The sequence below is a fragment of the Rhinolophus sinicus genome, chromosome 3 (genome assembly GCF_057876585.1).
Source record: "Rhinolophus sinicus isolate RSI-liver-muscle chromosome 3, RSI-T2T, whole genome shotgun sequence".
In the NCBI taxonomy this organism is placed as follows: domain Eukaryota; kingdom Metazoa; phylum Chordata; class Mammalia; order Chiroptera; family Rhinolophidae; genus Rhinolophus; species Rhinolophus sinicus.
Window position 1 is genome coordinate 69,198,051 of NC_142503.1, and position 23,081 is coordinate 69,221,131.

Sequence of the window (23,081 nt, forward strand, 5' to 3'; positions counted from 1 at the left end):
AAGAGAAGGACACCCGAATAAAAATGCAAACTTAAATACTGTAGTTTGGCTCTTTATCAGCTAACCATTTGCCTTTGTGTGGTAGCTAACAGGCAGGGACAGTATGGTGTATGGTATGTTGGAGGCTGTAGACTTTCATTAGGAAGATTGAAATTTGAGTCCCATTTCCATATTCTGTGTTGACCTTGGGGAAGTCAATTAACTTCTTAGACTCAGTGTGCTCATCTGTAAAACTGGGATACATAATGCAGGTCCTGACTTAGAATTTTTGAAATCCTATGAAATATGTAAATGATATTATAGTTTAGAATTTTTAAATATAACATTTCTATTTAAACTAGTAGCATATGATATTGGTCATAATTATTCAGGTGATCCTTAATGAATGTTATTAATGCATAATAAAAATTTAGGTTTGTCTGTGGTTTTATGCAAGAACATAAATATAAGGGGTTGGATGAAAGGCAAGTGATTATAGTTGAACTGCAGAGATAAATTGCTATGCTAAGGAAATTGGACTTTATCCTTTGTCCAAAAAGAAGTTTTTTTTGAAGAATCTTAAGTAAGGGAGAGATTAGGTAAGATTGCCCCTTAGTGATATCTCCTTGGCTGCAGTGTGAATAATGGATTGAAAGTAAAAGTTTGAAACAGGGAGACCAATTTAGGAGGCTGAGCTGAGCTAGAAACCAGATGAGTAGCCTGAAGTCCTCCGAGGGTAGCAGGGTGGGGTTGGGGAGGGAGGGAGAGAGAAAGGGAGAGAGAGAGAGGGAGAGAGGGAGGGGGGGTGAAAAGGGGGAGGGGGTGAGGGAGAGGGGGAGGGGTGAGGGAGAGGAAGAGAGTGAGGGAGGGGGGGAGAGGGAGAGGGAGAGGGGGAGGGGGAGAGGGAGAGAGGGAGATAAAAAATTATTGACATATATGTACATAAGTCTGTGTGTATATACACACACAGTATATACATACACATATGACCCAAAACTATAAATTTAAAAAGATTTAAGTAAACAATTTAAATCTTCCAAATATGTCAACTTTTAAAAAGGCTTTTGTACTTTTTGTTTAAACATCATTAATTCTAAACAGGGGATGATGACTGAAATTTGTCTTTTTCCATTTTTTCACAAGACATTTTTCAAAACATATTAAAAAAACACATGAAACACACGAAACAGAAAATAGATGAATTTTTTAATGTATTGTTACCTTCAATTCCATTAGAATACATTCAAGGCACTTGAACCTCTACCATTTCTTGGCTATTCCTTCTACTTATATGTAGCTATTCACCTCTCAGAGGTTAGCAATTTAAGAATTATTAACAATAATTTACTTAGATATTGATTTTCCCTGAGTACTGGATTAAACATCAAACATAAATTTATAACTACACTTTGTTGATACTTTGTCTTTTACCTTGCTAACCTAACATTATGGAAATCTGAATTTTTGATGTAATCTTAGGATCTGTAAGTATTAAAAGTACATTTGAAGCAAAACTGAACCTTAAGTCATTATACTTTGTAATAATCAAGGCACATATTTTCTATCTACCTATGTAGGTTCATATTTTATGCATCTAAATATCCTGTGTAAGTCTTAATTTTGTCTAAAGTCCTGATATCAATAAGCCCTCATCAATTACTAAGAAAATCATTGTTTATTAGTCAAATAAAGTTTTATCTAAGAAAACTATCTTAAGTTAAATGAATTTCAGTATCTAAGCATTTAATTAACAATATTTGGTAAACTGAATTTAGTTTTATCATCCATTATTTTAGTTTATTCTGCATGTACTTTTAGCAATAGTTTCTATATCCTATTAGAGGGAGAATCCCGCATTGGGTTATACAGTGTAGACTGTTTAAGTTACTTAAATGTAATTACAATTAATTTTATTAAAATATTTAAGTTGTAATTTTGTAACTTTCATCAATTAATTAATTAGTTCACCTTTAGTGAATTAAATTGATTAAATTCACCTTTTAGGATTTCCTTTTCCTTATTTATAAAAGAAGGGCAGTGAACTACATATGTTATCCTTAAGGTCTCTTCTAGTTCTAACATACAATATAGTATAGAGTCCAATTAAATAAATTTATATATTTAAACACTACCTTTTAAAACAATTTCAAAACAGCTTCATAAAATATGACAGTTCTATGTGGCAAAATTGTGAACTACTACAATTTACTTTCTCTAGAATCTTACTGATTCATTTCTAAGATAGACTTATTTTAGGAAGGCTTCTTAGAATGTTGAATTAAGGCCAAAACCAAGATGTTATAGTTGAGTTTAATAAATGTTATTAGTAATGATTATATAATTTTTTGCTAATGAAGATATATTCCCTATCACAAAATGACATAAAGCCAGTTTTTTTATGAATACTGGGGCTGCCAAAGTAATGTATACAAGTGGACACTGGTCAATATTGCTCAAGCAGTAGTGCGCCGTAATCAGAAGTGTCTGGACACTGATAGTAACCACTTTGTGCACCTCTTGTAATTGCAGAAGTCAAACGTGACTTGTATTCATCTTTCATTATCGGTATATATTGAATATTACAATTTTAATAGTTTTCCTTTCTTAAAATGTGTATACATTTTTTTTGGTACCCTCTGCATGTAAATCTATCTGGGATTTATATAACATCTGACCTTTGAGGAGACTGCCTTTCAAATATGTTTAATTTCAGTGAAAAAGCAGAGAATCCTGATTTAAGATGTTGAGTATAACTAACAGATGGATTAATTAATTTTAGATTTAAGGAAGAGGTCCCAGACACAATGGTACACTCTCACGTAAGCAATCTTTCAATGAGGGCGTCATATTCTGATAACTAGTAGAGCTGCTAAAATAGAAAATTCTTAACACTGATGAAAACAGACTAGTAGCAACATTATAACTGCATTACTGCTAGAACAATGGAACTAAGAGAGAAAAATAAATTACAATGGGAAGATAAGCAAAAAGAATCTAATGACAGCTGAAAGAACCTTTATGGTAACAAAAAGAATAAAAGTCAAGCTCCAAATTCATTAAAATTATTTTGTCTCATTTTCCATAAAGGATATGAAATAAAGCCAGTGTTTTTATTAAAAATGTAAATCTATCTGGGATTTATTTAATATCTGACCTTTGAGGAGAATTCCTTCCAAATATGTTTAATTTCAGTGATTGGTTTTTGGTGTCTGGTCTTGTAAGAGGGGCTGGAATTTATGTTTGTTTATATTTTCAGAACATACTTCTTTACAACATGATATCTCTTATTAGAAATATGGTTTTGTGAGATAAAATTGTGGAACACAACCGAAAAAAAAAAGTTTCAAGAAGGCTGACTCAGATTTAACAAAATCTGAGGCAATGTTGTAATTTATAAAAATATGAATTCTATGGTTAAGATGAAAAGTACACTTTGAAAATATTTAAAAAACTCTATGTGATATTTTGTGTTGTGACATGTTAAAGAACACTGAACATTTCTAATCTCACTTGAGGAATAAGTAGCATTAGAAATCAATTACGACTTCAAGTTTAGTTATTTGATTTAGAGACTGGGGTTCATTCCAATCCAGTGTTTGATTAATTGATGTGCAATAGCTCGGCTTGGTGGCACAAAGAACGCCTGCTGCTTCCCTTTGGTCAGAACATCCACAACCTAAAATATACCATAACAAAATGTATTAGGGATTCAGTACAGTCATGCTTAAAATATTATTGCTATACTTATACCATTCAACTAAAATGTGATCACTGATACAGTGAATAACAACAGTAGAAAGTGACAACATCCATATTCAACGTACAAAAGTTAGTATACTATCTTTAGTTGCTTCAATGAGTTAGAGATTCAGGTTTATAATATTCTAGAAAGGCATATTCCCTTATGGAAATAAGCTCATGAAAAAGCAAAGTGCATGCTCTACACTTATTTTCAAAGTGAAGTCAACCTTTGGGGCAAGTTCCATTTTATAAAATTCTGAAAAAAAATTGAGTTTCTACTTTTTGAGGTTGAGCATAAAATACAATTAATTTTGCTCAGACAAAGTCAGAAAGGATTTCAGGTCTTCAGTATTATATTGTATCCATTTGTTTTCTATACAAAATACTCTGGGTCATTCATAACACAGACAAGTAATTTATCTCTCATTACATTACTTGATGACATTTTAAAAAGTTATTGCAGGTATATCTTTGTTATACTGTTTTGTCATCCTTGTCCTTAAGTATATTTTAAAATGAACAAGAACTTTTCACAAATTCAAAGCATTTTTACTGATATTTTTTGAGAAATAGCTATTTTAAAGTTATGAACTAAAATATAAAATGTCTAAGAATAACATTACTGTTTCTCGTCTCTGAAATGTTTACTTACTTTAAGTAAACTGAAGGGTATCATTAATCTGAAGGAACAAACCACATTTGAAATCAGAAAATGGCACACAACCATCATTATTAGAAGAAATCTCACAGAATGTGTTAACATAGGACACATCAATTACACTGTAATCCATGCATGATGAAAGGGCCATAGCCATTCACTCACTGTGTTGAAAACATGTATCCTTGCTGCATGCCTAAACCAATACAGTCAGAGAACAATCAATAGGAGAAGGAAATTAAATTGAACTTTACCTGTTCTCTAGTGAACCAGCGGGCGTCCTCTATTTCATTCTTGTCAACTTTAATTTCTGTAGACACTGCCACAGCTAAGCAACCAATCATTAAGGAGGAGGGCATGGGCCATGGTTGACAAGAGACATACTGAACATGGCCAACTTTGACTCCACTCTCCTCTTCTACTTCTCTCCGAACAGCATCTTCTATTGTCTCCCCTAATCAAATGGGGCAAAGGAACAAGTAGTGAATGAACATGCCCTGGACATTTTGTGCTCCGAATGGTTCAAACATTTGGAAATCACTTCGGACAGAAACCCAATTCAAAGAATCAGAAACAAGAGCCTAAAACTAGATTGGAATTCCAGAAGACATTATTTCTTAAAGTATATGACCACATACAGAATCAAAATACCAAGAAACTTTTCATTTCTTAAGGTCCAAATTTTTAGTTACTTTTTAAAAATTGTAACATTTACAACTATCTAACACCTACTACTATTGGCTAAATGCTATGCAAACACTTTGTATAATATTTCATTTATGTATTATCACTAATCAGTTATAAATGATCATTACATGATTTTTATAAATTGCTAGTCTTTCCTAAATCTTGAAACTCTCTTTTCTTATATTGTCAGTTACTCCAAATAACTCTTTTTAAAATAGTTAAAAACCATGTAACACTAAAAGTTTGAAAACCACATAAGATGAAAATGTTTCTTTCTAAATTAGTATGTTCCTCCAAATGACTGTTGACTTAGCTATGATAAAATAAAGTGATGCCTATAAATGTAGTTTATGTTTTGATTTGTTGGGATTGAGAATTACAATAGAGGGACTAGTTTCTAAGTTAAGTTTATCTGGAAGTTGAGAAATATTTTGCTATTTGAATATAGCTTGCTATTTCAAACATTGATATATTTTTTATATTAAAATTAACAACTTACATTCATCAAAAAATATAGTGAAAAGATAAGTCATAGACTAGCATAAGATTTGCAAGATGATAACTAAAGATTAGCATGATACGTATTAAAAACAATCCTAAAATCAGTAAGAAAAAAGGATAAACAACCAAAACAAAAATAAGCAAAGAACATAAACATGTAAAATTCAGAGATAAAGAAAATTGGAAGCCTCATACACACTTGAAAAAGATGCTCCATCAGCAGGGAAATGAAAATGAAATCTACAACGACATACTATTTCATACCCATCAGAATGGCAAATTAAAGTCTGAAAATTCTTACTTGGTGAAGATGTGGATTTCATTTATAGCTAAAAGAAGTGTAAATGGGCAGGGACACTTGAAAGAGCAAGTGGGCAACATTTACAAAAGGTTAAGATGCTCATATCCTATGAGCTAGCAATTCTACTCTAGAGAACTCTTGCAGATATGTACAATGAATAGTATAAACATATGCATTGCAGCGTTATTTGTAATAGCAAGAGCTTTGAAATAAGCTATGTAAATGTCTAACAGCAGAATCAACACATGAATTGAAGAATAGTCATAAATGGATGGAATGTTACATAGTAGTTAAAAAAACAAAAACCTAGAGCTACTGGAGGCAGCACAGTGATCAGGAGCACAGACTCAGAGCCAAACCGCCCAGGTTGGAATCCGTGTCCCATCACTTACCAGCTGCTTGATTTTGAGCAAATTATTCAGCTCCTGTGCCTCAGCATCCCTGTAAAACTGCTGTAAGAGTATCTACTTTATAAAGTTGTATGAGGGTCATATGATTTAATTATGGAAAGCCTTCAGAACAGAGCGTACATGTTTACTACTAGCATTATCTATCAATGCAGATTAATATTGGAAGCGGAGATTAAACATGTGCTACTGTGTTTCCCCGAAAATAAGACCCAGCCGCACCATCAGCTCTAATGTGTCTTTTGGAGCAAAAATTAATATAAGACCCGGTCTTATTTTAATGTAAGACCGGGTCTTATATAATAAAATATAATATTAAATAATATAAGACCAGGTATAATATAATACTGGGTCTTATATTAATTTTTGCTCCAAAAGACGCATTATTACTGATGGTCCGGCTGGGTCTTATTTTTGGGGAAACACGGTAGAGTTATTCTACAAATATTTATTGAACTCCTATTACATAGAGGCACTGCTCTAAAGTAAAATTTTGATATACTACACTAATGAATAAAACAAAGTCCCTGCCTTTATGGAACTTACTTTCTGGTACGAGCAGATAGATAGATAGATACACATCCATACCATGTTAGGTGGTAAGGAATGCTGTAGGGGAAAGTCAGGAAGGATGGCAGGGACTGTGAATGCAGAGGACGGGGCTAACTAATATATTTGGGGCTATCAGGGAAGGCCTCTTTGAAAAGGAGACCGCTGAGTCTGGTAGTGAAGGAAGTGAGGTACAAATCACACAGATACCTTGGGTAACTGCAATATATGAAAGATATATGACGGAACAAATACTGAATTTTTAAAACAAATTAAGATTATTTCACTAGTAAAGACAAAAACTATCATTTAAAATACACAGAAAATATTTTAAAATATCTCTGTTTTATAACGTGATAATTTATCAAAGATTATTTCTCAACTGCTGTCAAAATTTTTTATTTGGAAATTATAAGTTAAATAAAAATTATTACAAAAATTAAGAAAAGGCTTACCAGGTTCAATAAATCCAGCAAGGCAAGTAAACATGCCTGGGGGAAATCTTTTCTGCCTGCCTAAAAGACATTTGGTCCCATCTGGATGAATAACTTGCATGATTACTACTGGATCTGTTAAAAAAATCAGATGTATGAGTGACAGAAAAGAGTAATTTAGACTTATTGTGTAAAGTCACTGTCCAGTAGGATAATAAAAAGATTCGTATCTGTTATAAGAGATTGTTTCTTTCTGTCTAATGCGAGAGTATTTCAGAGAAGTTGCATAGAATGCTGTTAGTAAGCTAAAAGAAGATCTTTATGTCTTCCTTCTCATCTTAGTAGCAACATTTATGTACTTATGGTATGCTAGGCATATTCCTATTTTTTAATGAGAAAAAAGTTTGAATAGGTAACACATGGCATGGAGAAAATTCAAATTTTACCATAACAAATATAGTTAGTGTCCCTCTCCTTCCATCCTAATTCTCAACAAAATGTTTTTAAAAGCTCTATGTGGCTCTCTATGATTAAGTCCATTAAAAAAAACATATACATGTATATGTACATATACATATAAGCATATGTGTGTATGAATATATATATACACTCATATTTACATTTATATTTATATATAAAATAATCTCTCCAGAAGTCACTAATCTAGTGAATTCTCCTCACTAGATCATGACTGAGCACCAGGAATCAAATATAAAAGGCTCCTGAGCAACAAAAACAGATGTCACTAAGCCATGCACTGTAGTCTCAGGAAAGCTCCTCCTCAGGTGCTACTGAGTCTATTCTTTTTTCCCCACAGTTGTAAAGGGTTATCAGATTTCCAAATCCACAGCAGACTCAAAGCAGCAATTAGGAGAGAGAAGGTACAGGCAGGTACCAGCAGCAATGAGAAGCTAGCTGCAGGCTGTACTGCTCTGGGGATGCCTCAAACTGGCCCTGAATCATTGGGACTGTTTTGTCTCTGCACTAAGTGGACCCAGATTGGAGGGCTTTTGAAATCATGTATCTCAACACATCAAATTTGTATCAGTTAACCCAGAGTTAAGAAATGGCTAATTATGTACAATGTCCTTTACTTAAAAGTCATGAAAGTATGTAATAATTTAATACTTATAGTCTTAACGGTTAACTTAAACATGCTTTTACTAAAAAGGTAAACCCCTTAGCAAGTCAAAATCTTGTCTTTCCAGAATGTCCTTTTCCATAAGATTCCAGATGGCTGAGGTTTTATTGTCAAAGAAAAGGCTTACCAACTCTCGGATAGGACGTATTGTGAACGCCATGGAGGCTAGGGCAGTGTTCTCTTAAGCAGACTCTTTTATAGCCGCCTTCTTCAATTTTAGTTGCACTTCCACAGGTTGGGCAGAACTTATACCGACTGTGCCAGGCCAGGACTGATCTCGCCTGAGCTACAACACCTTTAAGAGAGGCACAAAAACTTTAATTCTGTGACAAACTGCAAACAAATTAATACGTAAGTAAAATGTTCTTAACTCATAACAAAGACATAGATTGTATTTTCTGAATAGCTATACGATCAAGGATTTAGTATTCCTATTTTTATGATGTGTACATTTCTTTTACAGTACAAGATTTAATTCTACAGATGACAAAAGTAGATTTAACTTTAATTTGAACTAATAAAATATAACTCTCATATAAGGTAGATGTACTAACACCCTTCTTGTACACTGTATTAGCTCAGGCTTTTACTATAGGTGATTTTGAACATTTTGGATATACAAGATTCTAGTATATAGTGACTTCACAAAGTGACCTTACAATGGTGACTTTTATAAAAATATACTGCAAAGCCAGTTTCTCACTTAGACTTTAACTATAAAAGGCAATGTTATTAGGAAACTGCAGGAACCCATGTCTACTTTCCTTGGTGACTAAGCCATTGCTGGTCCATATCACCGTGGAACATGACCTGTTTACTACTGGAAACTGAACAGAAAAATACTGGACTTATAACATTTGTGGTTAAATTTCTTCATTTAAAAAAAAAAAAAAAAAGCCTAGTAGAATAAATCAGACTATATACACGTTGGCTATAGTCTTTACCCTGGTACTTCAAAAAAGAATATGGCTTGACCCAGAAGTATTACAATTGAGGCAGTAAGACTAGAAATGCTACATTTGAAATGCCTGACAAACTTGTTCTCCTTATAATACATTGTTTGGTCCTAGGATTTTTTTGAAATAAACAAAATAATCATAAATAACAATAACAGTGTTTTAAACTGGAAAAAATGAAATAAACCATAAAACAAACGTAAAACTGAAATTCAATGAATCACAGGCAACATTAAATATTTGCCTGCTATGTCACCTTATAATATGTACCTTACACTAAGGTATCTACATTATTTCAATATCATTAAAATAAGAAAAGCTGACAGTTCTTGAGTACTTACTATGTGACACACACTATGCAAAAATCTTTATATATACATATGTATATATATGTGTGTATATATATACACACACACACATATATAAAACCTTATTTAATGTTTAGAGTAATACTCTGATGTAGGTACCATTATTATTCTCATTTTCTGGAGGAGGAAACCAATCATAGAGAGGTTAAGTAACTGTGTAAGGTTGCACAGCAAGTGAGTAAAAGGGCCTCAGTATTCCTGCTGGTTAAAAAAAAAGAGAGCTCTTTTTGATCTTAATATTATATATACAGCTCCAAAGAAAAGATATTTTATTTTCTTTAAAAAGTGCACTGTTTTCTGCACAAATGTGGAGAATAAAACACAATACTCCATTGAGACTTTGGCAGGAGGCGTCCAAGGAGTCTCCGGAAGGGCCTAGCATATCAGCTAAGGGAAGGTGCACACTGACAAGTGAATGCTTCCTCACCTCCCATTAACTTCTCAGCCCACCATAAGCTAGCCTCTGTTCCTTCCACTCCACTGATACTCTTCTTGCCAATCACCAACAGTTTTATATTACCAAAAACCAAAGATCCTTTGAAAAAAATCTTTGTCTTCGTCTTACTCAAATTCTCAATAGCATTCAACGTAGTTTATCAGTACCTCCAAGAAATACTCTGCTCTCATGGTTTCCATGTCTCCTGTTTTCCACCTACTTTATGGCCACACTGTCAACATAACCTTTGCTGGTTCCTCCACTTCTAACTGACCTCTAAATTTAGAGGGATTCAGGTATGATTCCCAGGCTCTTTCTTGCCTGCTGGACTCTCTAAGTAACCTTAGCATTTTCCTGGGATTAAATACCATTTTTGTGCTGATGACTCCCATATGGATATCTCCAGTTCAGACCTCTCCTCTCCTCTCTCCACATTCTACTATCCTCTAAAACTCAGCATGCCCCAAACTAAAATCTTGATCTACTTACTTCAGTTTGTCCTGCTTCCCTTGCTGTACTCATCACCCTGTATCATTTTATCAAGAAAACGTATCACTATCTAGCAAATTACTGAAGTCTCAAATCTAGCAGTCATTCTTGTTCTTCACTATCATATACTCCATGCCCATTCCATCAGCAAGAACTATCAATTTTCTCTCAAAAATATATTTTGAACGTACCTCCTTTATTTCCCTCTCTACTATCACCACCTTAATTCAGGCCATATCCCCTCTCTCTCACTTATAAGTCTTAACTGATCAAGCCCTATCAGTTCTACCTCCAGAATATCTCAGACTCGCTTTTTCTCTACCCCACTAGTCCAAGCCACTGCAATCTCTTACCTGGGATGCTGTGATCTCTCTCAAAAAGACTCCTACTTCCACACTTAATTACCTACAATTCATGATCTTCAAAGCAGCCAGAGAGGGTTTTGTTTTTTTCTTAAACATAGGTCATGTTATAACATTTAAATGGAACTTAGAATAAAACTCCTAATTTATTACCATGTATAAAAGGCCCCATATGAACTGGCATACCTAGCAACAGAAAGAACAGTCAAAGTCTTTGCCATCAGGCTCAGTGTATAGCAAGTGCTCCATAATTATTCACTGAAGAATCGAATGAAACCAGCATACATTAGGGTTAATTCTGGGGAAACATACCTTAACTGTTAAAACTGCAATAACTGCCCACTAGAGCAGTCCCCTAGGGTGAGAACCTTACTAAGTTTCTAATGAAGATAGCCTAATTTCATTGCTTACTGGAAAAAGCAATGAACCTCCAATTCAGTTCCAAAAACCAAATTATTACCAATACAAGTAAACTCTTTGTATTGTGTTCACTCCTTACCAGCTTCTTTTTCTTTCAACTGCAGAAGAGCTGGCATTGGAGGATGAAGAAAATAACAATTTTCATGTCTCTGCTTAAATTCTTCGGCAGCAATAGGATCTATACCTAAAGCAAACCAGGCAACCAACCCATCTTCTTCTTCTCTTGGGACTTCCCCAGCATAACTAAGTAACTCTTTTTTCATTTCAAATTCTACTCCAAGGAAAATCAAGGTGATCTTCTCACGCTGAGCCAAATAGTCTTTTATATCTATGTAGGTCAGCTGACAAAGCCTGACTTCTGGCTGTTGGGAACTTTCTTTATTGCCACCAAGAGTAACCAAGGGATTTAAGTCTGAGAAAAGGATATAAACTGTGGCTGGATGGCTTTCTTTAGCTAGTAGCCAGTCAGACTTATTTCTTTTTTCACTTTTCCGGTCCAGTAGTGTCCTGCTAAAATAATTTTCACTTTCTTCCACTTCACTGTTTAGGAACCATGGCTTCTTCCCATCTTTAGCATTAGCTAGCAAGTTAGCTACATGCCTATAACCCCAAAATTTAGCAATATCCAGGGCAGTCTGCCTTGATTTGTTGACAATGGATCTGTCACACCTACAGATGAAAGAAAAAAATAAAATAGGAAATAAATGTTTTCTCCAGTAATTACTACAATATTTCCAGAAGCACATTATATTTGTAGCCCCTCTATTTAATGATTACATAGATTTTTTTTCTTTTAGTACGTAATTTATGAATGGGAAGGTTAAAATAAATAATCATAAAAGATGAAAACTTGGAGATAGTGGATATTTAAAATTTCTGGAGAATTATAAAATAAAAAAAGCTTTTATGTGCTATGAGATACTAAAATTTTACAAGGGTGTCTTGGTAGTCATAGCGGGTAGATTTACATTTTCTATTTGGGAGAAAAAATTAGATTAACTCATAAATTTGCTTTGCTATTAAGTATGGAAATTCCTCAATTAAAAAAGTTAAAAGCTTTTAGTTAGAAATTATGCTACATTTTTATATAACAAAACTGGCAGTTATTTACAAGTCCAATAATATAAATATGGCTACAAGAAACATTTTAAAGGAAAAATGTAACCCAGAAATTAAACCACAGACCCCTTTGGGTGGTATAGCCTAAAATGTTTACCCCTTTTCAAGTAGAAATTGGACAACATCTGGGTGTCCATTCCTTGCAGCATACATTAAAGCAGTCCAGCCATTTTCAGAAGTTTCATTGAGAAGAGATGGAGAATGACTGAGTATTACAGTTAACTTGGCAAGATCTCCTTCTGCAGCTGAACAGTGAAATTGCGAAATGATTTCTTGCTTTGGACTTCTTTTTATAGAAGACATTTGATCCTTAAAAAAAGGAAAATAGAAAAAAAATTCATTTGCAATTGCTTTTTGTATTAACAATTGAGTATTATCTGAGTACTGATATAAGTAGAATAGTTATGGTTTCTAAAACAAAATACTCTCCAAAAGGTAAATAGTCAACTGTCATCATAGCATACATTTTAAAATTGTTATCACTTGAGAATTTTAAATATAATTCAACATGGGGGATGTATGAAATAATGTATAAAGAGGTCTGCTAATACAGACGAGAAGGCCATATTCTTGGGAGAGGGAGTCAGGCAACAACAAAGAGGTATTTGAAGTAGACTAGAGGGTCTTAATATGGACTAAAAGCACGAGGGGCGTTAAAGCAGATAAAACTAAAGGCAGAAGTTTTTAGCAGATGACAAGTAGTATTCTTTTAGATTCTATGATACCAGAAACAGGTCTCAGAGAAGTTATGCTTCTATAACAAATTATTCAAAAAGTAAGTTTCACATGAAAATAATTTATTGCTTTACCTTGCACAATTAATTCTGCAATCTATCTGGATCTGATTTTTGTTCATGGTGTAAGGTACAGGTCAAGATACATTTCTATCTCTGGGATAATCCATAAGACTGGGCCTCGTTCTTAAAATTGTCATCTTTGTCCCACTGCACTGCATTATTATCCTTGTCATAAATCATATATAAACCATATATTTTGGATCTATTATTAGACATTGTTCTATTGGTCACTTTGTATATCCTTGAATCACAGCTATTTAAACCCTTAACTTTCTTTGTCTGCTTTGTGACTCTGTTATTTCAGTAAGAAACATGGAAAATAATTATTTCTCTAAGTAAATGTTGCCTAATCATGAATTGAAAGTGGTAGGGCACAAAGAGTTGTTTTTTCGTTTTTTTCTTGGTGGGGGGGGGGAATGGTTCATATTTCAGTTTTCTATGAACTTCTCAAAGTACTTTTTTAAGGTATTAATTTTTTTCTATGAAATGCTACTAAGAAAAGATTTGTGCTTCTAACTAGGCTTCTACCATAGTAAGCAATAAGATATTTAGGCTAAAAAGCAAAGGTTATAATCCATAATTTTTGACAGCTGTTGTCTATAGTGTCGGGTTCCGACACTACAATTTGACCCATCAATTTTATAGCAATTGTAGTATAAAGAAATTTAGGCAAAAAAAAATGGGTGAAAGAGATTACCTGTGTGTCCGTTCACCTTTCCTATTTGTATTTTTCTGCTACTTATAAATAAATAGGTAAAAACAAACAAACAAACAAACAAAAACTATAAATAGGTGAAATATACAGGGACGCAAATATTTGGATAAAACCTAATACTGAAAATCTGTTTACAACTTAAATAGTAGGAGTGACTTCTATATTAGAAAACATTTTTTTACTTTAGAATTTATCTGACCATTCTCTTCATATTGATATTCATACTGTAGAATAACCTGACCATTCTCTTCATAGCATTTCTTCTAAATGCTTTAAAAATATTATGAACAGCAAAAGCTACAACTTTTCAGGACTTTGTTTTGAAGTACTGCTATACCCTGACTCATGGGTAGTCTCCCTTCCAAGTTGCCTTTCCCTTGAATTTATTTTCCATCAAGTATTATCATACAGATCCTTTAGTTAAGCTTACGTTCAGCAATATTTCACTGTTTCATGTTCTGAAGTCATGGTCACTTCCTCAACCTCCCTAGAGGCCACCCCAAGGTGATTGCAAAACTGTCCTCCAAAAATACTGTACCCCTCTGTAGCCCCAGGGCGATGCTCATGCATACAGTATTATCAGGAGCAAGTGGAAAATGTACCCTTTCCCCCTTAGCCTTCTCAGCAGAATAGCCATGTAGATACAGAACCATATTCACTCCAGAGAAGCACACACAGTTTGAAATCCAACTCCACTGCTTGATTTACTTTTTCATTTCTCATTGACAGGTCATCCAGAAAGTAAGGATCTGAAGGCAGGATGAGGTGATTCAACTAGCTAAATGCTGCCCTTGCTGTCCAAGAAGAGCATGGGCTATTCTAAGACGTTATTTAAAAGAATCTTAGGTTTAAAGGGTCTTAGATTTTATCCAAACCAACATTAACTTTTACTGATGTGTAACTCAGGGCCCATGATTTGCCCAAAATTACATGGCTCAAGCGAGACAGGGAAAACCTAGAATATGGCTCTGTCGCTTAAAGTCACCAACCGTTTTTTAACGAATTCCACTTCCTTGGGCACTCAAGACGGTCATTTACCCTAGCATTTACCATCCATGCACTGTCTCTGTAAAAGGTCAAACGCCTTGAGACAGCTAATTTTCCTGCTACTACTGTGAGATTCCTTCCTTTTCTGTGAAACAGCACCCGAAGCATTTCCTTTTCCCCACCTCCAAGACTGAGCTGTTAACGCCACCAGCAGCAACACCGGCTGCGCTCCCCGCCCCTCCCTGGAGTCCTAATTGCCCAGCCACCGCTCCCACGCCATCCTGCGCCACACGGACAAGCAGGGCCGGGCAGGACAGCGCGGAGACAAAAGATCACTAAGAATTGGTCACCGGCCCCAGACTAGGGCCGACCAAGTCGCCGATGCTGCTACTAACCAAAAGACGACCAGAGTAGAGGAAACTGGGAAGTGGTCGAAGGACTGGGATAAACCACACACTCACTCTTCCGCGTGCCGGATGGAACCTTTCTGACTTCCGGTGGAAAGCTGGTGTTCTCGCATCGCTTTCTGGGAGATGTAGTTTGAAGGTCACAGGCTGTGAGCGAGCCGGGGTTGGGGGGGTCCTGGAGTGGGGGGGGTAAGGGGGGTCAGGGGGGGTGAAAAGGTGGGGTACTTGGGGGAAGACGTTGGGGAACGTTCCGGGTAAGAGTTAAAGGTTAGAACGACTGGCTTCCTTGCGGTGAGTGAATGGTGGTTTTCTTCCGGGTGAGACCGAGATGTGTAGAGTGTAATGTTGGCGATGGAAAACTCTAGGTCTGTGGAAATGGTTTGAAGTTCTCCAGTATTTTGAACGCAGCTTATATAGTCCAACGCAATGGAGTGTTCAAAGCATTCTTTCATGTTAAATAAAACTGGGGTGTTAACTGGCAAGTCATTTCAGTACATGACCTTAAACAAGTTGTTGGCCTCTGAACCTCAATCTCCTCATTGATACTATGTTTTGATTCCCACCTCATTCAGTAGTCCTTTAAAAGGTACATACCAAGTGCCCACAACACCTTCTTGGGTTGTTTTAAATAGGTTTAAATAGGATAATGCATGCAGAGCTCTTAGGACAGTGCTGTCTAGAGCTAGTACCCGCAACACAATTATTGTTGCTGTTATTATTTTATTTCCTTCACTTTCATATTCCAATACCTACAAAACTTTAAGTCCGAGATTACAAAGGCAGGTGTTGACAATCTTCTAACTTCCATATTTTTTCTTTACTAAACTGTCTCCTTGGCAATCAGCAACAATTAAGGTTGACCATTGCTTCCTACCCAGATTTTAGGCATTAGAAACTTACATTGAAGATGTATGTACCAGTCAACATTGTACTTTAATATAACTGCTCTTTCTAGGTTTGTCTTATGCTTCTTTCTGTGAATAGTTGTCTTCAGTCTTTAATGATTTCAGTGATCAGACAGGAGGTCAGAAACCTACGTTTCAGTTAACTCACTTGGAATACCCAATTTTTGTATTCAAACAAATGTTAAGGTAAGTGGTACTATAATGAACAGTCATATATGAATCCTCTAACATAAACAATTATTAATATATAGTCTTCTCCCAGCCCTTTAGATTCTTTTGAAGAAAATTCTAGATAATCCTATTATTTATAAATATTTAAGAACAAGCTTTTTGAAATTATGAATATATATCTATAATATAAAAGCCCTTAAAAAGACCATTACTAGATATGATAACATATTTTACAATGATTCTGTAATATCATAAGAGATACCGAATTTCAAATTTAATCATCTCATAAATTTTAAGTTATGTTTTACTCAAATCAGGATCTAAACAAAGTCTCCACATTACATTTGATGTTTTTTTAAACTATAGGTTTCCCCCTCTAATTTTTTTCTTGTAGTTTATTTGTTAAAGAACAATGATCACTTGTGCTATAGACTTTTCCACATTCTGAATTTTGCACATTGTACTACCATGGTGTCCTTTCTTCTGTATTTCTTGTAAACTGATAGTTAAACATACAGGCTTATTCAGATTGAGGTTTTTGGGCAAAAAGATTTCATAGATGTTATTATTTACTTCCTATTGATGTTTTGCATTAAGAGGAATACACTGTCTGGTTGTCTCTCCTTTTTGTCATGTTATAATTGGTTATTGGGGTCAGATGTCAGCCTGATAAAGTTTGTGATAAGCATACATTTTTTTCCAGCAACTTGTCAGCTAATAGTTTTGGCTGAATGCTTAAGTCATTGATTATTGCCTAGGTCCATTATTTCATTTAGAATTCCAAATTTGTGATATTCTAATTTGATTATTCATTCTACATTTACTAACAGGAATTCATTTATAATAAATAACTTTGCCTCATTAAATATTTGTACAGTTTGTATAGGAAGACTAGAATAAATGTGCTATTTTCTCCTTTATTTACTAGTTTTCAGAATAATGAGTTACTTCCATAATATCCTTCAAGATTTTAAGTATATTTACAAACTCATGGATATTGAAATTTTTAATATATTTCCTGTCATTGAAGATGTTATTTAAAAATATTTTATAGTATTTATTATTTTGATGCTCAAGTTCTTTCTTCCTTGGCTAGTGGGCTCCTGAGTTCCTTTGACCAAGGCACTGTAGTGTTTGATAGTTTACTTCCTTTCTAGCATGACACAATATTTTAGACTCATCTTGTAAATATTCTTCACAGACCTGGAATCAGCCCTTTCTCCAAGGAGCATTGGTTCCTTTTAGTTAAAAATGGCATTTAGATACCACAGTTTTTGTACTCAGGGTCCTCGTTGCTAATGGGTTACTGAATACTCTGCATGTAATCCTCACCTGGGGAAACTGAACAGATACAGATCCAATAGGAGTTTATGTTCCAAGGACATGTTTGTGCCAACATTGATATTAATACCTTAAAGTAATGTTTTCATTTTATTACACTCCCATTTAGAAGCTTAAAGTTTCTTCGATAGCTGTAAGAAAAAGTTAAAATTCTTTTGCTTAGCATTAGCTTTTTAGCTTCCTTAATATGAACCTAACAAATATTTTTAGCCATATTTTCCCAAGAGTATCCTATATCAGCTGTCTCTCTGATCTAGGCAAACTGGCTTATAACTGACCTAGGAGACCTCTGATGCTTTCCTACTTCAATATTTTGCTCATACCAGTTTTCCTAACTTAAATGCTTTCCCTTAACCGAATATTACCCATTTCTCAAAGCCAAACTTGATTCTCTTAAGATGGGTCTTCTAGATCATCCCTGTCCATATAACTATCAGTTTATCACCAATATCCCCTGGCTCTTGCTACATCAGTGTATGCTGGCCTGTCTTCCAGTTGCTGGCAACTGTTTTCTTGTCAGCAAAGCCCACTTTGCCCTCCTGCTCAGCAGAAAGCATGCCAGATAATTAATACTACCTGGTGGCAGCCCTCAGCTAATGTCAACATGAATGAGTATATAAATACTCTCTCACCCTTTTGCTACACTGGCTACACTGTTCTCAACTGGTTGCCACATTTCGTAGTGGGATTATATTATTTTTTTCTATCTACAGTGGACACTTGATTAATAACCAACCCTTTATTGTCTGTCTTCCCTTCCCTGTGCCACTTCCTGTCTTCCCTACCATTTTTTCCTCCTAGATAACCAATTGCTTGTGAATCCTTCTCTCAGGATCTGCTTCTGGGCAAACCTAAACTAAGGCAAAGACTTTTTTCCTCCTTCAATTCATAACCCCTATTTTATAGTAGTTGTAGTAGCTATCCTCTTCTGCATAGCTTGGGAGAATCAATAACCATCATTAAATAAATAAATCCCAATTACCACTCAATCTGGAAGACACTGTATTATGTATATGAGAATCAACGTTACTGCAAATCAATGCATGAAATTTGGATTCATTGCTTTTGAGTCTAATGAGTTGGAGTTCAAATTTGAAACCACTGGTTTTTCTCTGCTCATTCATAGTATCATTTTACAAAATGGCTTATCTCTTCTGAGACCTCATGGATCTTTTGTTGCACTTTTTGGTTTTAGCTGCTCTGGAAAGTTACTCTGTACCTGTTTTGGATGTTCTGCAAATGAATATTGTGATAGCACATAGACTATTTCTTAAGACAGAAATATGCCAACTGTATCCTGTAAATTTACAGAAAATCCATCTAGTCATTTTCCCTCAACCAGAAAGAAGCTTGATTTTATGGACAATATATAAATAAAAGTTTACTTGGTAATTCATCTTATATTATTTGGAGGTATGCTTTATTCTTGCCACACATTGCTTTTAAATTTTTGTATTAAGACTTTATATATTTTTGTCTTTTTGCCTCTAACAGATTATAATTTTTTAAATGAAGAATGTCAGATTAAAAAAAAAAATCTTCCACAGTAATAGCTGCTTTTCTTTCACACATAGGGAAGGCACTTAATAAAAGTTGATGTAGATAATGATGAGGTGTGCTGGGCACTGTGCTTTAACGCTACACAATTTAGAGGTGAATTCAGTAAAGATGAGAGGATCTTGAACTCTACATAAGGTCTTTGATATAAGATAATTTTATATGTAACTACAGATAGGGGCATTTCTAATTTGCCCACATCATACAAAAATTCTGTTTTCTTGAATACACTAAGTTTGCTCCAGACTTTGGACTAGCTGTTCTCTCCTTTTAAAATACTCTCTTAGCAGACTCCTCTGGTCCCCTCCCAGGAAGCCTCCCTCCCAAGCTAACTTCTCTTCTGATTTCCATCTGCACAGATTAGCTTTGCCTGTTTTTTTAAATTGAGATCTAATTCACATACAGCATTATGTTAGTTTCAGGTGTACATATAATGATTCGATAGTTGTATATATTGTGAAATGATCACCACAGTAAGTTTAATTAACATCTGTCACCATACATAGTTACAGAATTTTATTTTTCTTGTGATGAGGACTTTTAAGATCTATTCTGTTAGCAACTTTCCATTATGCAATACAATATTATTAACTATAGTCACCAAGCTATATATTACATCCCATGACTTATTTATTTTAGAGCTGGAAGTTTGTACCTTTTGATTCTCTTCACTTATGTTGCCCACCACCCCACCTCTTGCTTCTGACAACCACCAATCTGTTTTCTGTATCTTTGGATTTTTGTTCTTTGTTAGCTGTGGGCTTGTCATATATGGCCTTTATTATATTGAGGTACATTCCCTCTAGACCCATTTTGTAGATAACACTGGAAATATTCCATATTTTGACCTGAATGATGTTAATCTGGCTGTAGATATATGTAAAGATTCTTCGAGCTGTACACTCAAAGATTTATAAGTATTATAAATTAAGATTTATGCATTTTACTGTATGTAACGATACCTCAATAGAAAAATAAAATAAAAATGGAAACATCTATAAAAAATACTCATCCCTTAAATTTTCTAATTGCAGGGTCTTTCTTGCCATTCATGTGTCATTCAAATGTCACCTTTTTAGAGGGCTTCCCTGATCACCCAGTTTATAGCAGTTCTCCTACTGATATTTCCTTATTTATGGCATCATTGCTTTTGATATTTTTTGTTTCTGATGCGTATTTATTGATTTTCCCTATTAGAATGCAAACCACTTCATGAGAAGGTCCTCGTTTATCTCACTGCTGTTTTCCCAGGACCTGGGATACTCATTGATATATAGGAAACATTCAGTGAATATTTGTTGATGTTGAATAAATGGTAGTTTTTATGTTAAGTCAAATATATTTTTGATGTAGTTATCATAGCTGGGTAATTAGAACTTCTCAAATAACATTAAGCAGGCATGCACCTGACTTATTTGTGTCTTTATGGAATTTAGCCAGGAAAATATCTGTTTGTTCCTTTCAAGTAATCATTGCCTTTAATGAAATAAAATAGATGATAAACAATGTTCTGTAATAGAGTGAAGACAAAGTGGAGAGCACCTCCAGGCACCCAGTCTACCTTTACAGAGCAGGGTTAGAAAAGCTATAGCGGAGACAAAGTCTTACCCATGTGCCACTCTCTCCTTTCAGCTCTTCCAGAAGGAGGGTATGGCCTGGCTCTTTACAGCTAGACGTGGCCATGTGACTAGTTCTTGTCAATGCACTGTGGACGTAAGTGTTGCTCGTTTGGGCCGAAGCAGTTACGAAACAGTGCATTGCCCTCTAGATCTTTATTACCTTGTTACTGCCATCTGCATATGGCATGTTATGATGACGAAATCACAAGGAGATAGGACTGGCATTCACCCTTGGGAGGGAGCTGCCAGACTTGTGATGGAATTTGTATGAGTGAAACACAAACTTTTTTGGTGTAAGCCACTGAGGTTTCAGGGTTAAATTGCTACCTTGCCCCAACCTAGTCTAGTCTGAGTAATACAGAAAATAGGAGGTAACCTCTGAACTGAGTTTTAAAGGGCCAGCACCAATAAAAGGACAAAATCTGTTTGTCAGGGACTCTTCTTTTTCTTCTTGCCAGGTAAAAACCTTGTCCCTTAAAAGAGTAGGGGCAAACTGAGAGGTAAAAGTAGATTAGTGCTCTAGATTCTAAGGAGGTCTTAGTTTTGGCTAAGTAACAGATATATCAGAGAACACACCATAAAATCCCAATATTCAAGGGCCCCGGTAGGCAGGGTGTGAAAATACTCTGTCAGCAGTCTCCAACTTGTCTGATCTAAGGCCTGTTTGCTCACTCTTTTGCAAATATATTTCCACTTACTGAAGACTACAGCATGTAATAGCGATTGGAAGAGATGACCAAACTAAAACCCTTTACCTTTTGTGATGTGTACATCCAGAAATACTTTTAATCTTTAAATACACTCATTTATGATTTCTATGGATACTAACCACTCTTGTTGAGTTGAATGGTAATTTCATCTGTCTTACGATTTTCAAAAACAATTTTCAGAGTTTTTCACTCTTAGAAGTATAGGAAATGACTGTATTTTTCACTCAAAAATCTGTTTAATGTGTCTTTTATAAAGAATTCCCAAACAGCAGTTTATTCTCATTTACAAATTATCTCTCCCCTTTTGCTGTATGAGTTGTGTTGTTTCATGAGGCAGCAACCATGATGTGAGACGGTGTCTGATCAGAGGCAGAATGAACAGTGCTTGAAAGAACAGCAGTCTTTCCATGTACTCAAGTTAATTGATGCAATAATTTAATCATTGAGCCACTGCTCACATTCATGTGTAAGTCACTTTAAACTTGAGTTTTCTTTTTTAGAATGTCTAGGCTGATGAGGATTTAAATGGATTTGTAGCATTTAAAAATGTCCTCAAAACTGATTGCAGCATGACATCCGTCAGATTCTGTATTCAGTTTTAGTTTAGTTATTTTGAAGCTGTCAGATGAAAAAAAACATCTAAATTTAATATTCTGCAACAGGTTTTTCCATCGGTATGCTAAAGCCCAGAGGAGCACAATATATATATTTTTTCAGTTTTGGTCTTCTATTTTTCCTTAGGATATTTTTGACCCCAGATACTTTTTTCTTTAAATTTGCGTGAGCTGTGATCATGGCTCTGACCTCTAGCCTTGAAAGAAGAGGAGTTATGCCTCTCAGGAGCGATGCCTCAGGCACTTTGCAAGGCGGCTGGCAGGGATTATTTCCCAGGCTGTGAAGCAATGACCTTCTGTGGAGAGTGAATGTCTGCAGTGCACAGAAATTCCTTCAGCCGTGATTGAGAGCTTTAGGTTTGTTACCTGCTCTGTGAATCAGAGTCCATTCTCTCTTACGGAGGACAGGTAATTTAGTGCTGTATTTAAAGCCACATATTATGTGCTCACATGTCAGTTAATTTACTGTTGGAGGTGAATATGGCCTATTTTTGAGTCCCATATAGGGTTAATTCAGAAGTAAATCTGGAAGTTTGGAATGAAAAACTGGATGACTTGACTATGATTAGAGGGCACCTTACCTGTTATTTATTTATTTTTTTAAAAGGCCCCAGCAGACCTCTGTCAGCTGTCCCCAGCTTGTCTATTTTCAATATCCCAAAGAGGATTTCTGTTGCCTCCTAAGCTATCATTACAACAATAATATAATG

At 35.0% G+C, this 23,081-nt stretch overlaps 1 protein-coding gene across 2 annotated transcripts; it reads right to left on the reverse strand.

Annotated features, from left to right (window-relative positions):
* Nucleotides 1–1,168: 1,168 nt before the first annotated feature.
* Nucleotides 1,169–15,597, reverse strand: NUDT12 (nudix hydrolase 12). 2 transcript variants are annotated; one of them, XM_019727978.3, is made up of 7 exons: nt 15,509–15,597; nt 12,646–12,857; nt 11,509–12,098; nt 8,526–8,693; nt 7,279–7,392; nt 4,633–4,832; nt 1,169–3,655 (listed from the first exon to the last, which is right to left on the reverse strand). In XM_019727978.3, exons 2-7 carry the CDS (start codon nt 12,849–12,851, stop codon nt 3,545–3,547), a joined length of 1,389 nt encoding a protein of 462 aa, XP_019583537.3. In that variant the 5' UTR covers nt 12,852–12,857; nt 15,509–15,597; the 3' UTR covers nt 1,169–3,544. The 2 variants fall into 2 exon arrangements, with proteins under 2 accessions (XP_019583537.3, XP_019583538.3); XM_019727979.3 differs by having other exon boundaries at nt 15,443–15,563.
* Nucleotides 15,598–23,081: the final 7,484 nt, after the last annotated feature.